At 49.8% G+C, this 17,500-nt stretch overlaps 2 protein-coding genes across 2 annotated transcripts in view; both read right to left on the bottom strand.

Annotated features, from left to right (window-relative positions):
- ints3 (integrator complex subunit 3) overlaps positions 1 to 9,924 on the bottom strand; it is a 15,896-nt gene extending 5,972 nt beyond the window's left edge. The window contains 20 exon segments of the mRNA XM_077008403.1: positions 1,732 to 1,896; positions 2,106 to 2,209; positions 2,506 to 2,563; positions 2,670 to 2,796; positions 2,936 to 2,968; positions 2,971 to 3,054; positions 3,175 to 3,281; positions 3,410 to 3,501; positions 3,686 to 3,765; positions 3,867 to 3,954; positions 4,050 to 4,241; positions 5,002 to 5,099; positions 5,963 to 6,092; positions 6,303 to 6,444; positions 6,764 to 6,830; positions 7,283 to 7,367; positions 7,475 to 7,588; positions 8,028 to 8,111; positions 8,898 to 8,981; positions 9,571 to 9,924. Of these exon segments, the coding sequence (XP_076864518.1) occupies positions 1,732 to 1,896; positions 2,106 to 2,209; positions 2,506 to 2,563; positions 2,670 to 2,796; positions 2,936 to 2,968; positions 2,971 to 3,054; positions 3,175 to 3,281; positions 3,410 to 3,501; positions 3,686 to 3,765; positions 3,867 to 3,954; positions 4,050 to 4,241; positions 5,002 to 5,099; positions 5,963 to 6,092; positions 6,303 to 6,444; positions 6,764 to 6,830; positions 7,283 to 7,367; positions 7,475 to 7,588; positions 8,028 to 8,111; positions 8,898 to 8,981; positions 9,571 to 9,654 (2,018 nt within the window). The 5' untranslated portion in view covers positions 9,655 to 9,924.
- A 3,953-nt stretch (positions 9,925 to 13,877) lies between these two features.
- The window catches only part of npr1a (natriuretic peptide receptor 1a), a 54,929-nt gene continuing 51,306 nt past the window's right edge, over positions 13,878 to 17,500 (bottom strand). The window contains exons 16-22 of the mRNA XM_077008402.1: positions 16,498 to 16,666; positions 16,142 to 16,288; positions 15,909 to 16,032; positions 15,693 to 15,761; positions 15,404 to 15,578; positions 14,738 to 14,836; positions 13,878 to 14,334 (exon numbers count right to left, since the gene is read on the bottom strand). Of these exons, the coding sequence (XP_076864517.1) occupies positions 14,183 to 14,334; positions 14,738 to 14,836; positions 15,404 to 15,578; positions 15,693 to 15,761; positions 15,909 to 16,032; positions 16,142 to 16,288; positions 16,498 to 16,666 (935 nt within the window). The 3' untranslated portion in view covers positions 13,878 to 14,182. The remainder of the gene's footprint in view (positions 14,335 to 14,737; positions 14,837 to 15,403; positions 15,579 to 15,692; positions 15,762 to 15,908; positions 16,033 to 16,141; positions 16,289 to 16,497; positions 16,667 to 17,500) is intronic.

The following is a 17,500-nucleotide window of genomic DNA, read 5'->3' as shown; positions in this document are numbered from 1 at the left end:
GTAGGGTAGAGCTGGTGAGATGGTGTAGGGTGGGGCTGGTGAGATGGTGTAGGGTGGGGCTGGTGAGATGGTGTAGGGTGGGGCTGGTGAGATGGTGTAGGGTGGAGCTGGTGAGATGGTGTAGGGTGGGGCTGGTGAGATGGTGTAGGGTGGGGCTGGTGAGATGGTGTAGGGTGGAGCTGGTGAGATGGTGTAGGGTGGGGCTGGTGAGATGGTGTAGGGTGGGGCTGGTGAGATGGTGTAGGGTGGAGCTGGTGAGATGGTGTAGGGTGGGGCTGGTGAGATGGTGTAGGGTGGGGCTGGTGAGATGGTGTAGGGTGGTGCTGGTGAGATGGTGTAGGGTGGAGCTGGTGAGATGGTGTAGGGTGGGGCTGGTGAGATGGTGTAGGGTAGAGCTGGTGAGATGGTGTAGGGTGGGGCTGGTGAGATGGTGTAGGGTGGGGCTGGTGAGATGGTGTAGGGTGGGGCTGGTGAGATGGTGTAGGGTGGTGCTGGTGAGATGGTGTAGGGTGGGGCTGGTGAGATGGTGTAGGGTGGTGCTGGTGAGATGGTGTAGGGTGGGGCTGGTGAGATGGTGTAGGGTGGTGCTGGTGAGATAGTGTAGGGTGGTGCTGGTGAGATGGTGTAGGGTGGGGCTGGTGAGATGGTGTAGGGTGGTGCTGGTGAGATAGTGTAGGGTGGTGCTGGTGAGATGGTGTAGGGTGGGGCTGGTGAGATAGTGTAGGGTGGGGCTGGTGAGATGGTGTAGGGTGGAGCTGGTGAGATGGTGTAGGGTGGGGCTGGTGAGATGGTGTAGGGTGGAGCTGGTGAGATGGTGTAGGGTGGGGCTGGTGAGATGGTGTAGGGTGGGGCTGGTGAGATGGTGTAGGGTGGGGCTGGTGAGATGGTGTAGGGTGGGGCTGGTGAGATGGTGTAGGGTGGGGCTGGTGAGATAGTGTAGGGTGGGGCTGGTGAGATGGTGTAGGGTGGGGGCTGGTGAGATGGTGTAGGGTGGGGCTGGTGAGATGGTGTAGGGTGGAGCTGGTGAGATGGTGTAGGGTGGAGCTGGTGAGATGGTGTAGGGTGGTGCTGGTGAGATGGTGTAGGGTGGAGCTGGTGAGATGGTGTAGGGTGGGGCTGGTGAGATGGTGTAGGGTGGTGCTGGTGAGATGGTGTAGGGTGGGGCTGGTGAGATGGTGTAGGGTGGAGCTGGTGAGATGGTGTAGGGTGGTGCTGGTGAGATGGTGTAGGGTGGAGCTGGTGAGATGGTGTAGGGTGGGGCTGGTGAGATGGTGTAGGGTGGTGCTGGTGAGATGGTGTAGGGTGGTGCTGGTGAGATGGTGTAGGGTGGGGCTGGTGAGATGGTGTAGGGTGGAGCTGGTGAGATGGTGTAGGGTGGTGCTGGTGAGATGGTGTAGGGTGGAGCTGGTGAGATGGTGTAGGGTGGTGCTGGTGAGATGGTGTAGGGTGGGGCTGGTGAGATGGTGTAGGGTGGGGCTGGTGAGATGGTGTAGGGTGGGGCTGGTGAGATAGTGTAGGGTGGTGCTGGTGAGATGGTGTAGGGTGGGGCTGGTGAGATGGTGTAGGGTGGGGCTGGTGAGATGGTGTAGGGTGGAGCTGGTGAGATGGTGTAGGGTGGGGCTGGTGAGATGGTGTAGGGTGTAGGGTGGAGCTGGTGAGATAGTGTAGGGTGGAGCTGGTGAGATGGTGTAGGGTGGGGCTGGTGAGATGGTGTAGGGTGGGGCTGGCCACCTTGCTTTGAGGTAGTAGAGGAGGTGGTAGCCGATCTTGGGCTGTTTCTGGTAGAGCTCTGCCAACATGTCGAGTAAGACGGAGAAGCCACTGTTCTCCTCCTGCATCTGACACAGGTTCCTGAAGATCAGACACACCGGCTTACACACCGACTCATCCAGGGACCTGCGCACAGCCACACACACCAGCCACACACACCAGCCAGGTGGACATCATCAGTCATCTAGTCAGCACATCTGCAAAAATAGTTCCAAGCTGACCGATGGGCATACAGGCAAGAATACAGAAATGCAGAAACACAGATACCTCAAACCAACCCCCCCCCCCCCCCCCCCCCCCCCCCCACACACACACACACACACACATGTACATACTCTTCTGTGATTTCCTCAGGCAGCACGTCCCCTCTGAAGTGGCCCTTGAACAGTTCGGCCAAACACGAGGCCAGCGTGGACATCTGCTCAGAGTCGAAGTCCTCCTGAGGAACAACCACAAACACCTTTAAACAAAATCGAGCGTTACTACTCACTTCAACACTGGAGTAGTTGTTGTTTTCTTAAAAGACCACAACCTACTGTTGTAATCTACACCTGCGTATTTACACCCATCTGGACCCACTTGTTTGATGACAAAACGTGTTGTAAAAAGCGCAATAAAAATAAAACTGACTTGACCAAACCTTCTGATTTAATCGTCACCTGCTAAAACCGACCCGTCAATCTGAACGGAGCTCAACGATCTGAACGAAACCAGACCCGTCTGACTTCAACTCACCTCCAGAATCAGGTCCACTATCTCCTGCATGATCTCGCACTGCGTTTCCGTGTCGCTGGAAGGAATATCACAGTAACCATTAGATCAGCCAATCCCTGCTGATCCTTAACCTGGCGTTTAAGGCGCCCGATTGGTCGGCCCCGCCCCCCAACGGCCTCACCTGCCCCTTCTGTAACTGTAACACTTTCTCCTTCAGCGTCTCGTCCAGCTGGTCCACGTAAGGCGTGATGTCCACTGGCTCCTCGACGTACGTCTCCTTGATCTGATGGAACCGGAACTCCCGTTTTTTACCTGGGGGACAGAAAGGGGAGGGGCAAGAGGATCCATCGGGGTGTTGCCAAGACGCCATTAAGAGTGGGTGGGGCAAGGGGAGGGAAACTCCTCTCTGATTGGGTGGCTGAGAAGCTTTCACACGTGCACCGTGTCTCACCCTTATTGTTTAGCTCCTCCTCATCGTCGCTAAGGTGGCGTCCGTGTTGTCGTAGCAACCGTCCTCCTTGTCCATCACATGGTTGTCCATTTCCAAGGGAACGGACTCTTCCATTTTAACTAAAAGAGAAACATTCGTACAGCTCAAAACGGAGAGCTTTCCGGTCAAAGTACTGGACGAACACGTGGGTGTTAAAGGTGTCGGGGTGAGGCGTGTGGGGAGAGGCGTGTGGGGAGGACCTTCTGTAGGGGGCGATGGGGAGCTGCAGAACTCGGGGAAGCGTTCTCTCAGCATGGAGCGCAACTCTCTGTCCAGCTTGGGGTTGTCAAACAGCGGCGCTAGATGACTGTGGGCAGAGAGTGTGACCACAAAGACTGAGCACAGAGTCTAGAGTACTTAGAGTGGTGCGTGTGTGTCTGTGTGTGTGTGGCACTGAGGGGAAAAAAAAAATGAGAAAATGAAAATGGCGCTCACGCTAGGACTCTCTTCTCCATGATGAAGTTGAGGGAGTTAAAGACCCCTTGGCGTACCTGACCCTCCAGTGGGGGAAAGAAGTGAGGGATTATCTGAGAGAGAGAGAGAGAGAGAGAGAATGTAACAAACTAATACAAAACCCACAGTGAGATTATAAATGTGTTATGTTAGAATGGTAGATGCAGCCGTTCACACACTACACCACCACTTGTTTGGCGCTCCGTCTCGGTCAGTGTTGATGGCAGTGACCACGAGGTTCACGTGAGGAATACTCACTCGACACATGAAGTCCAGCAGCGTGGCAGTGATGGCGGGATGGGGCTTCATCGAGTGGTGCATCACCAGGATGGCTGGCTCTGCCACACACACACACACACACACACAAGATGAAGTTGTTCATCCTGAAGAACTGGCGACCGGAGTGTGAGGAACGTGTGAGGAACATTCATCTTCTCACCGATGTTCATGATGCTGTCCTTCTCGGGGTTGAAGAAGAGCCAGTCGTAGAACAGGGCCAGTTTGGCATTGGACGCCGCCACGTTGGACTGTAGAGAACAGAACAGCTTACCCAAAGCCTCTCTCACACACACACACACACACACACTCACGCGCACGCACGGCTTCGAGCGCTCGGGCTTACTGTGCAGGTGGTGAGGAGCCAGCCGATGATGGCCCAGCGGGGCAGGATGTCCGAGCTCAGCACCTCGTTGGACGGGTGCACCACGCCGCAGATGTAGCGGATGAGGTCACAGCGCAGAGACTGGCTCTCCGCCGTGGACAGGTACTGTCTCTGGAACCAGTCCTGGTAGCGCTTCTGTTGACCAAAACGGACCTGTCCGGAGAGAGAGAGAGGGAGGGGGAGAGAGGGAGGGAGAGAGAGGGAGGGAGGGGGAGAGAGGGGAGGGGGGGGAGAGAGGGAGGGGGAGAGAGGGAGGGGGAGAGAAGGAGGGAGAGAGAGGGGGGGGAGAGAGGGAGGGGGAGAGAGGGAGGGAGAGAGAGGGAGGGAGAGAGAGGGAGGGGGAGAGAGGGAGGGAGAGAGAGGGAGGGGGAGAGAGGGAGGGGGAGAGAGGGAGGGAGAGAGAGGGAGGGAGAGAGAGGGAGGGGGAGAGAGGGAGGGGGAGAGAGGGAGGGAGGAGAGAGGGAGGGGGAGAGAGGGAGGGGGAGAGAGGGAGGGAGAGAGAGGGAGGGAGAGAGAGGGAGGGGGAGAGAGGGAGGGGGAGAGAGGGAGGGGGAGAGAGGGAGGGGGAGAGAGGGAGGGGGAGAGAGGGAGGGAGAGAGAGGGAGGGAGAGAGAGGGAGGGGGAGAGAGGGAGGAGAGAGAGGGAGGGGGAGAGAGGGAGGGTGAGAGAGGGAGGGGGAGAGAGGGGAGGGGGAGAGAGGGAGGGGGAGAGAGGGAGGGGAAGAGAGGGAGGGAGAGAGAGGGAGGGGGAGAGAGGGAGGGGGAGAGAGGGAGGGGGAGAGAGGGAGGGAGAGAGAGGAGGAGCAGAGTAGTTGGAGGGAGAGGGGGAGAGTTGTGTTGCAGACAATTGTAGCAAGGAAGCTGTTCCAAGTGTGTGTGTGTGTGTGTGTGTGTGTGTGTGTGTGAGATTTTACCCTAGAGGTCATGAACAGTAGTTTGGTCTCCATATCAGGTGTAAGGCGGCAGGCCAGGAATTTACGAGATGTACGAGAGGTGAGGAGCTGCAATAAACCTACAACATACACACACACACACACACACACACACACATTGTAGCACTCTTCATGTATATGACAGCAATGCCCCAATGTCCAGGATATATACACACATATACATATACATAGGGTGCACGATATGACGATATAAAATCGTGAATGGCGATAACGAGTGGAGAATCGCAAGCGATCTACCAAATTAGAGAAATCGTATAGATCGCCTTTGCCAATCAGCGCAATTACTTTTTTTAATGCTGGTTCCCACCGATGCGTCAGACGTAGGGCAAACTAAAAAACTGCGTGGACAACGAAGGCTGAAAGCCAAACTGAGGAGCTGGTAAAGAAGAGGAAATCCTCATCTGTAATCTGAAATTGATTCGGATTTTCTTCCACTGACCAAGACCAAACTACAGCGATATGTATGCAAAGAACACGTGAAAACGTCCGATGCCAGTACAACAAATTTATTCAATCACTTGAGACGTAGACATCCCAAGTAATATGCTGAAAGTGAAACAATGCGGGCAGCCGTCTCCCAAGTGACCATAGTGCGTGACTCCGCCACACCTCGCGCGAACGATATGTGGTAGTATAAAGAAACATCCCTCAGGGGAAGGAACATTTATCTGACGAATTTTAATGTTGCTTTGTGTTTCAGGTTTGAAAAGTGCTGGAATTTAGGCTAAAGTACTTGAAAATGATTGAAATTGTAACTACTTCGTTTCACAACAAATATCTGTCTGACTGAACAGTTCACCGGTACCAAACACACGTACCGGTGAACTGTGGGCTCACACACACACACACAGGTAACAAACACACGTACCGGTGAACTGTGGGCTCACACACACACACAAGCGCCGGTACCAAACACACGTACCGGTGAACTGTGGGCTCAGACTCTGGGGATTGTGCAATAGGTCCTTCCACAGAAGCTCCATCTCAGGAATACGAGCCACGTTCTGCAACAGCCTCACCAAATCCCTCCCGATGATGAAGCACTCCATGAACTGAGAGTGAGAGAGAGAGTGAGAGAGAGAGAGATATATCTTTTTATTCTCTCCTTCATTTGCATGCTCCAGTCTGTAAGCGCATTGCCTCTGCTATACCAACAGGCCACATTGCAGACACAGGCAGGTGCTGCTCGTCATACAGGACAGGGGCCTGTATGGGCGTGACCACCCTGCCTCTGCCCCGCCCCTAGCTCCGCCCCACCTCACCCTCTCCCGGAGCAGGCCCACGCAGAAGTCCACCTCTCTCTGGCGGAGGGACAGGAGGTTTGGGGTGCCGTGGTCAACGATGAGGCGCAGGTATGTGTACACGGACATGGCAACCAGCATTCCACTCTTCAACACCCACTCCCTGCAAACACACACACACACACACACATACATACACACACACACACACACACACACACACACACACACCACACACACACACACCACACACACACCACACACACACACACACACACACACACACACAGTAGATTGCATGTTCATTAAGCAGGGTTGAACTAGTCAAACACACAACCTTCAGCGTTCATGTTTCTGAACAAACAGCCGTGTACCAAGCTGGACACATCAAATGGTAAATAGTGGAGAGAGTTTAGTGAAGATGTCGTCCAGGCCCCAGGTCCCACCATGATGAGCTCCAGGAAATGAGAAAAGCCCTTTACCTTTGATCCACCAAGATGTCCAGGACATTTTCAGCCAGCCACAGGTTTTTACTGGAAAGGTCTCCTCCTACAGAAGACCACAGATCAGCAACACACTACTAGCAGGTACCACTGGGGCAGTTACTCAAAAACATCATGAATTACAGTCGCCCATTTACCTCTCTCAAAATGTAATGCAATTACTCATAAAGTGGCCACACTACACATTACTCTAATGTTACTTTCAAACCCATAAAGATCTGTACCAACAGGAAAGGCAGAGACCAGAATGCACACAGTCGGTAGGCCGTAACTTAGACTTCCAGAACATTCTATGTTGGAGTGTCCACATGATATTACATATAAGCAATGGAGAAAAAACAATGCTAAAGCAATCTCAGGTATTTGAACTGTAAGATGTTACAGGGAACAGTGTTCAGGTTACAGTAATACATTACCCCCTTCTGATATGACACTTAAGAAGGTGTGCCGGTTTGACTGTGTGTCGGAGGGGTGTGTGTGTGTGTGCTTGAAACGCACCAGCGATCTGCTTCATCAGCGTCATCAGGACTCCATCAGCTCCTATAACGCTGCTCTTCACCAGCTCTCTTACCAACCACACCAACTGTGTACACACACACACACACACACACACACACAGCGTGTTCAGTGTCAGAAGGCCAGTTCAGTGCTGGTGTCTCCCTGTTTCTCATTGGAGGTCCGGGGCGTCACCTGTGTGCGACACACTTCCTGCAGTTTGAGGAACTTCTCCATGAGGATCTGGTTAATCTTGATGAGGACGACATTCATGCCGTCGCGGTTGACCAGTGTCAGGTCCCTGTAACACTGTGAGAAGACGCGCGCTGTTACTCTTCATTATGTAACAGCAAAACACTCACTATGCGACACCGCGCTGGGTAAAACACCAGACTCTCGCTACATAACAACTCACCAGAATAAACACCAGACATATTCTATTTAACACCTCAGTGAGGTGTAACAACACCTCATGAAAACGGCACACTCACTATGTAACACCTCACCAGGTAAAACACCAGACACTATGTAACACTTCACCACGTGAGAGAGGAGTGGCTAAGAGTGGGGACTATTCAGACGGGAATCAGCAAGTTGGAGTGAGAATACTACAGTATGCCATGTATCCACAACATGGACCAGAGGCCCTGGAGTATGAAATACAGCTGGTTACATATAATAAAGTAGGAAACAGACATGGTAGGGATGACAACCTTGTGTGTGTGTGTGTGTGTGTGTAACGACTTACCCGCTGTGCTTGCGTAGGCTCTGTAAGCAGCAGAGTGAACAGGCCAAGGCACACTTCCTCGTGCTGTTGAGGACCCTTACACACCTTCTCACACACACACACACACACACACACACACACCATCAATTATTTGCTCTGTTATAAAAGCACACACCATCATTAACCAAGACAAACCAAGAGACCTGAGACGAAACACCTGCCCACACGTCAACCGCATACGTGAAATGTAGAAAATCCATAACGATGTAAAAAGTGCCCTGAAAGAACCCCAAACACACATCTCACAGTGCATCTGAGGTAATGAAACGAAACCTGACAATACAACTGTTTACATGTTCTCTTCTGTTACCCTGCAAAACCCGCTGTCCTCAAGGGTTGTAATAACAATACCATCTTCTCAATATTTTTCTAGTCAGGATTTAGAAAAACCTCTCTTGTCGATTTTGACACCAGTCCAGAACCTGGCGGTGCCAACAGAACAGCCACGGACCTCCACAGGGAAACGGACTGGGCAACGGTGGGTCACCACATTATTATATTTATTGCCTTCATATAACCAGGCTAAAACAACACTGTGTTATTAGTGTTTACAGTCTGGCTGTAACACTGTGTGGATCATGTAAACACTCTAAAATTAGATGGTATTATTAGTGTTTAATGTCTGCTTGTTATTTGTCTGACTTCTGTCAAAGAAGAATAACAAGGAGTGGAGGAGCACTGTTTTATTTTACATCACTTAATAGAGGTGTTTACTTTGAACAGAACCCAGACTGTGTGCTAACTACTCCTAGCTGTGGGCTGATCTTCGTGCGCACCGATCTCGGTTCCTGCGTGAGCACGGTGTGCTAAGTGAGAAGCAAGCAAGCCTACATGGGCAGTGAGGGCGTCGTTAGCTTCTCTCTCCGACAGCCCATTGGTGATGGATGTAGTGATCGCTACGCATCTCTCCAGCCGCTGAAACGTACACAGACAAAAGAGGGAGATGTTTAAGAAGTGTGCGTGCACAAGCTGGTGAGACAGTAAGGAACCTTCATTAATAGTGGACCTAATCACCGTGTTGCAATAACTTCATAACAGTAAGCATATGAAAAAGTACAGTAGACATCTCGTGCAAATGGTCACAAACAGCAGGTGTTGAGCATAAATTAAGTGAGGCGTCTGTCTCAGAATAATATTGTATAAGTCCTTGGGCACAGTTATCATCTTCAGTGTGATCATGTCACTCTTTCTCGGTTATAGCCAATATTTAGGACCTTAACACTATTAAAGCAACGTTACTGGGCTTTCCACCTTGCTGATCTGAAATCTACAATTCTGATTTTAACATAGATATTACATTATATAAGCCACTTTACGTCTACATCATATGAAATGGAGAAACATGTGAAAACTTGACCAAACGATGACCACACAAAGCTGCCTCCACTGTGTTCTCTGTGCATGTTTTTTCTATAGTATGTTTTTATTTCACGGTACCTGACACAAAGGGGGGGTTATTAAATACGTGCTTCGGAAGAACCGCAGCCCCACACGGCGTCCCTACCTCCTCCAGCTCGTCCTTGGCGTCCAGGCTGGTGGACACCAGCAGGCGGCCCTGCGCTCTCCCCTTGGCCGGTGACGGCTCCATCGCCTCCCGCCTCGCCTCGCGGGACTTCAGGGGTGAAGAGGGCTAGGGAGCGGGGCCTCTCGCCAAAAAAACCCCTCTTTCTCAGTATTTTCGAGGGTCTCGTTTGCTTATTTACTAATTAACTCGTTTTTCCGCGCGGTCCTCGGCGCGCACGGGGTGTTTGTGACTCGTTTTTCCGCCACCTTCGCGCGACCGCTCCGGTGTTTTCGCCAGTGTCCGACTACAACAATTCGACTTCCGCAGGGCATGGTGGCCTAGCGGAAGTATTCCTTCGCTTGGGGGGAGGCGGGACGAAGACACGTTTGTACAAATCGGGCGCCGGGTAATTTTGATTGACGGCGCAAATTGCCAATCGCTACAGGGGAACGGCGGGGCAGTCGCGTCAGACGAGGCCTGTCATAAAAGCTCCTAGAAGTTACCTTCATTTAGAAGCCGGTTCGCGCGTGTAAAGATTTAAAGCATTTAAAGATTGTAAATGCTTGAAATGTTTTAGACTGAAAGTAAAACGAAAAAAAAAAGAAAGAAAGAAATTTGACTGCTAAGCTATTGACGCAGGTCATTTCATCGGATGAGGGCGCTATTGACAAACGATATTTTATCGTTCATTAATGAAAATCTCATTAATTAATCAGGTGTCTTATCGGACAGGTGAAAACATATTTACCTCAGTGGGAATATGATTGAAGCGCTGCATAAACGTTTCCCCTTTAACAACATGTAATTTGCCACCACATCAGCAACCCGCTTAAATTAGACTATATTTATACGTATGGTGCTACATTTTAACATTTTGCTGAATTATTTTACAGATTACAATTATTCTACCTTTCACTTCAGAAAGCCGACAGGTTTCCAGTCCCCTAGTCGCAAAGCTGGGATACACCATGTTTGTCTGAGGTGTTTTTAAATGTTCGCTTTAGTTTTTTTTGTTTGTTTGGTTGGCTGGTTTGTTTTATCAGAGTTTGACGAAGTTTATTATTTTTTTTAGCAGGTTTATATTTTGAACGTGACATATTTATTTTTTGACGGGTAATATAAGATCAAGAAGGGAACAAATTTGGAAAACGGATTGTACTGGCCCTTTATTAGGTACACCGCTCATATAGGTGCATTTTCTAGGTGTACAGTTACAGACAGTAATCCTGCTTTTGAGAGTCTTCTCCCTTCCCAGAAAATCTAACCAGTCATTTGGTCAGAAACTAACCATTTGATGAAGAGCTAGTGGAGCCTTACCACTAATTTTGCATAGCAACTCATGGCCTATAAACTCCAAGTAAACAGCTAAAAGATGTATCTAACAAGAGAGACTTCTGAATAAAGTGGTTTAACCAGTACAGCATATCTGGTATGATTAATCTTAACAAGCAGTGAGACCCATGCAGCCATCATCATAATGCACTGCTGTAAATACAAGGAGCAAAGTTGTGACCCATTTAACATAACGTGAATTCTCTTATTTAAAAAGACTTTAGTGTTTTGTACTGATAGGCATATCAACTAGCTAACTTTTTAAAGATCCAAAGGTAAACATTGTGGGAGTTTCTTTAAAAGTGAAAAACAAACCAAATACCTTTTGCAAACTGTAATATTATATGTCTTGAAGTATGCTAGCAATGATTGTACTGCGTTATGTGTATGATTTATTGTTACATGGCCTTACCAGGGCCCAATCGCACAAAAAAGAATACATAAACACTCACCAGGAACATATATTTGTAATATATATCAATTTGTTTTATCACCCACTGATCCACTTACCCAAATCACCATTTTAAGATGCCTAATAAAAAAAGAACAATCATTCAAGCCCTTTCCGAGGGGAAAAGTTGAGTTGATTCTATAACACCTCACATGAAAACGGAAACAACAGAAAACACGTCCACCACAGGATGTCGTATTCTTGTGGCGAGTTGCTACAGTTGGATAGTTGCCATGATGCAGTGCGATTGTGAGCGAGGGATTCACTTTTTCCCCCCAGAGCATTTACGTAGTTTCATAGGAACCCACGACACATTCCCACGAGGAGTTGTTTATGATCCACATGTAGTGCTCGGTCCAGAGGTCAGCGAGCGAGGTGATGGGTGGCGGTGTCTCGGCCCTGGTCTTTAGGAGAGAGACGGCAGTGTTACAGGTGATGCTGTATCTTTTCAGCCCTGTCTCTCCCTGCGCATTAGCACTTACCAGGCCTTTGAGAATACCATCAAACATGAAACACAGTTTCAACACAACAAACAAGTTCCTCACAATGTCAGAACAAGTCCTTTGAGTGGGGAAAGACCAATGTTATGTACTTAGCAATTGGAATAACCAAAATAAATCTTATTGAAATAACACAATACCAGTAATTCACATAGCCTGATGGAATAGCGTTTACCCCAGAACTCATGTGACAAGTGTATGAACTAGACAAAGACACAAGGACCAGGGAGACAAGTATTGACAGTGAAGTGATCTGAGCAGCTTGTGTTAACAGGAAGAGACTGTAAAGAAAATGCTTCTCCTGGCTGTACCATCACACCCGACACAAGGCAATTCCCAGTGGGCTGCTGGCACTTTTCACTGTAACTGTCATTTTAATTTAACCAGCTAGTGAGAATTTGTTTAATCAGAACTACCAGATTCCAGCATCTGCCTTGGTGTTGTTAAGCAAGGCACTTCATCCTTTTTAACTCTACAAGGACTTTTTTATGGTACTGGCAACCGGTGCTTAAGGTAGAAAGCATCTTAAATCACACCTTATTAAGACAAATGAAAGGTTGCCTGTCCTTATAGTCTAAATCAGGGGAGTCAGACTATATTCTTGCAAGGCCTGTGTCCAGGACAGTTGGGTAATTTCTCCCTCAGACACATGATTGAAGTCATGTGGGAATGAACTGGATGAGTAGCGGTGCTAACGTGGGGGAAGAGGGCTGAACTCTGGGCCCTCCGAGAAGTGAGATTCAAAGGCTCCCGTCACATCAAAAACACACACGTCCGTATGATCTTTTGAACATTCTGTATATGTACTCTGCGTAATATTCATACTGTATACATCAAATATAATATGAATATACAGGAGGTAGACATAAATGTACATCAGAGGCAGTATGCGTGCCTACAGGCGTTATATCTTTAAGCAGCTTCATACCTTGTAGTTGGGGGAAAATACACTTGATGATTCTTCTGCTGAACACTACTGCTGAACAGGATCTCAGACAGAGGTCTCGCACACCCCATTAGGTCATTGCCGATCTTTGGAAAAAGTGGATAAACAGAACGCTTTTCCTCTCGTTTAGGATGAACTCCCTCGGGTCTGCGTGAGTGTTGCTGGTAATACTGACTTTCTTTGGACTGCTTTCAGAATGAACGCCCCTAAACTTCATCTTTGTGGCTGTAGCAACAGAAACAAGTCCAGTCTAATGCCGATCGCGGAGCTGGACCACAGGAATCTGAGGTATGTTTAAGGCTGATATTCAGCATTATGTAGCAGGTGCCCTTTGAACCCTTCCAAATCCTGTCAGTGAACTTTGAACTGTCTTCCTAACCCTGTTTGTGAATGCTGACATTACAGCATCCTGCTTCCTGACACAATTCCTCCTGTTTGTGTCGGTTCTGGTGCCTCATATTGCTTTAAAACTTCTAAGTGTAGATTTTATAAGATTTTTAAATCCATAATAATGCATTGTTAATTAGTGTAAATACTACAAATAAAAATACAGAGATATTGCTTTTTAATTAACATTTAGTCACTTTTAAATTTATAATATTTTGCTCCCATTATCTCTACCCCCTGTATATCATATTTTCCCTCCCCTCCCACAGAGAACTTCAGGTTATTTTGTATTGGTATTGTATCTTGTATTTGAATTTGTATGTCTAAAGACTGTTCTATTCACAAACCATTAAAACTGCATTTAAGGTTCAGATGGGAAGAGCTGATAGGTCCATGGCCTTGTCGCTCATGTACTGAAATACTGGCTGTTGGGCAGTACTGAATAGTAACAGACAAGACAATTCATTTGCAGGAGGAAAAAACATCACCATTTTGCTTTTACTCAAAATGAAACTGCTGAAACGAGACCACCAGGCCCCTACGCTCTTCTATGAAGCCTGCAAGTCTGAGGAAAACCTCCCGCATGTTCAGCAACGCAAACACACTTACGGCATCAGGCCACTAGATGGCACTCTCCTCACTCAAACACCACAGGCAACGCTCGCGACACTGAATGAGGGAGTCCTTCACGTCATCTTCCAACTGCTCCTCCAAAGGGTGCAGATCTTTTATTCACTTTGTCCAAACCAGACAAACTGAACCCTGTGAGACTCACACACGACAGAACCCTGAACGTTTGAGAGGCAGTAGAAAGTTCCCTGAACCCCCTGAAGCTCCTCTTGCTGGTTCTCCACCACGTTCGTCTCCCCGTCTCTCCGTCCAGAGGCTGTTCGTGCCTGTAAACATTTTGTTTTTGCTGCTTCATTTTTTGAATTTCTCTCCGTTCGGCTCCGCGCCTCTCTCACACGAAAGCGTTTTTCTCGCCCTCTGTGGGCGTCAGACGCGCTCACTGTTGCTCTCCCCCAGCAGCCAGTAGGTCCTCATCCTGCCTTTCCCTTTCATCTCCACGTCTCCTCTCAGCTCCAGCTGGAAGCAGTTGAACTCCTGCAGCACTGTACGTGTGGCCTCGGAGACATGGATCTTCAGAGCTACCAGGAGACCAGACATTAACGCTTACATTAGCGTCTCTAGTGCTAAAACCGAATGCGTGTGATTAAAACCTACATACGTCTGATTATAACCTGAATATGTGTCATTAAACTCTGCATACAGAACCCGTGAAGCAAATGATACAGAACCTGCGTAATCACCAGCCGAGCGTGTGCTGAGGAGCACTTCAGATTTGCTCCACGCGTTTACAGCTATGTTGTATGGACAAATATCAGGCACTTCATATCTTAAAGTTACCTTCAAAGTTTTGAGAATCACTAGCATTTTCGTAGCTACGTTTCCAGTTAGCATTCACTCTGAATCTGACGGATATGTAAAAGTGAATCACCGCGGTGGTGTGCGGATGCTTTCTGCATGCGTGAGGACTCGTGGGTGACTCACCCTCCCCGTTTGACTCCATGCGTGAGGCCGTGTTGACCGTGTCACCAAACAAACAATACCTGGGCATCTTCAGTCCAACCACACCAGCGCACACAGGGCCTGGAAACGTACAGGAACACACACAAACACACGAGTGTGTGTTAATACGCATGCACGTGTTTTCATTAAGCCTCCACAACTTACTCTGGACTTGGCCGTCTCAGGGCCATCTCAGGGCTGGCTCAGGGATGGCTAAGGGCTGTCTCAGGGCTGTCTCAAGGCTGTCTCAGGGCTTTCTCAGGACTGTCTCAAAGCTGTCTCAGGGCCGTCTCAGGGCTGTCTCAGGGCCGTCTCAGGGCCGGCTCAGGGCTGTCTCAGGACTGTCTCAAAGCTGTCTCAAGGCTGTCTCAGGGCCGGCTCTGGGCTGGCTAAGGGCTGTTTCAGGGCTGTCTCAGGGCCGGCTCAGGGCCCTCTCAGGGCCGGCTCAGGGCCGTCTCAGGACTGTCTCAAGGCTGTCTCAAGGCCGTCTCAGGGTCGTCTCATAAATGGATTAAGCTTTTCCACCAATAGCAGAGCAAACTGCACACTGACATCACTGCTCTTTTCTCACGTGGACGAAGGGGAAGGACGCGTTGACATGACCTTTCACCTTCCCGTGCCTTTCAACTCTGACCCCTGTGCCCTCACCACTGTGGATGCCTATCCGTAGCCGCAGCTGCTGGTCGGGGCGATGGCGGATCCTGAAGGAGTGAACGGCCTCCAGCAGGGCCAGAGACATGCGGGCGATCTCCCTGCCGTGGAGCTTCCCGTTCCTCACGGGCAGCCCCGACACCACCATATACGCATCGCCAATGGTCTCCACCTGAGGGCGCCACAGAGACACAGTTCTGCTCCCATGCTGTGGGTTTCGGTCACAAGAAGCTTTGAGACTCAAGATATCCTGCACAAAGAAACGCCGACGGTCATTCTTCGTTACCTTGTAAACGTCGAAGTTGTCGATTATGGCGTCGAAGCACGTGTACAGGTCGTTCAGCAAAGTCACGACCTAAAGGACGAAGAATCGGACACGTGAGTGGAGACACGGCTTCCGTACAGACGCCGCGGCCAATCGTGACGTCTTCCTGCCTCCCCCGTGTCATTTCCTGTCCGTCTGCCGCTACAGAGTATGGACGGAGGAGGAGGGGCCGGTCACCTGCATGGGCGTGCTCTCCGCAGACAGGGCGGTGAAGCCCACGATGTCACTGAAGTAGATGGTGACGGAGTCAAAGGCCTCCGCCTGCACCGTCTCCCCCCTCTTCAGCTGCTCGGCCACGGAGCTGCAACACACAACCAATGGCAGCCCGTGATGGGGAGCACAGGAAGAGCTGGTTCCTGCTGCTAGCGGCGCGTTGGCGGGCGGGCCCCCAGCCAGGGGCCCCAACTCACTGAGGCAGGATCTGGTAGAGCAGGGCCTCGGCCTTACGCTTCTCCTCATGGTACGCCTGGGTCCTCTCCTCCACCAGCTCCTCCAGGTTGTTTGCGTACTGCTCCATCCGAGACAGCAGGTTGTCCAGGATGTTGGAGCCGTAGCCTCTGCACACACCAGGGGAAAGGTCAGGGAGAGGTCAGGGAGAGGTCAACTAAATTTGAAGTTGCTGTTGAAATGTGGATTTGGAATGCAAAAGCAAGTTTTCTGCACAAAGATTAAACCTCTCGACCAAACGATCGTCATTTTCAGTGTAATTTAGTCCTGGAGGAGGAGGCGTGTCTATGCTGACGAGGTGGGCGGGACTCTTGGGTACCTGTTTTGCTTGTGAAGCATGACTTTGATCTGGTTGAAGTCCGGCCTCTCGCTGGCTTCCTCAGACCAGCAGCGTTGCATTAGCAGACCCAACTCCTCACTGTGGCTCTGCGCACACAGCTGGGGACGCAGGTACGTCCAGCGACCCTCCTTAACCCGCTCTACGATCTCTAACACACACGGAGAGAGGGAGAGAGGGAGAGAGCAGGAGGGGGGAGAGATGGACAGGGAGATAGGGAGGGAGAGAGAGAGGGAGAGAGGGAGAGAGAGAGGGAGCAGGAGGGGGAGAGATGGACAGGGAGAGAGAGGGAGGAAGAGAGAGAGGACGAGGGATGGACAGGGAGAGAGGGAAAGAGAGGGAGGGAGGGTGGGAGAGGGAGAGAAAGACGGAGAGGGAGGGGAGAGAGGGAGAGGGAGGAGGAGAGAGAGGGAGAGGAAGGGAAGGAGAGAAGGAGAGAGAGGGAAAGAGAGGAAGGGATGATGGAGAGAGGGAGGGACAGACAAAGAAGGAGAGAAAGGAGGGAGTGAAGAACAGGGTCACAAGGGGGAGTGACACACAGCAATCTGCTACCACAGAGCAGTTCATATTACATGGACAGTCATAATCATGTTTGAATTAAATATTGCAAAACTTCTCTGCCCATAATTATGTATAACTCAGCATCACAGTCATTTGATATAACTGCCTTTGTGTCATCAGATAGTAACTTCTTCCAGTCATAAAGTCCCGCTGATAAAGCTATGGTCCTGCACAATGGCAGTCATAGAGTCTGTGCAGGGCCATCAGTGTGGTGTGCACAATGACACACATTACCCACGTCTGCCTCTCTGTGTCTGTACGGAGATGATAGGCAATTCTCTCATATTTAAATACTACAATCATAGGTAGTCAATGAGACCCTGTTGACTTCCACCCATTCCACCCAATATTTAACACAGATGAGGTGACTGAGTTGAGCTGAGACAAATTATATATATATATATAGCATATATCGCATATATCT

The sequence above is a fragment of the Brachyhypopomus gauderio genome, chromosome 6 (genome assembly GCF_052324685.1).
Source record: "Brachyhypopomus gauderio isolate BG-103 chromosome 6, BGAUD_0.2, whole genome shotgun sequence".
Lineage (NCBI taxonomy): Eukaryota > Metazoa > Chordata > Actinopteri > Gymnotiformes > Hypopomidae > Brachyhypopomus > Brachyhypopomus gauderio.
This window is presented reverse-complemented; position numbering and strand designations above follow the sequence as displayed.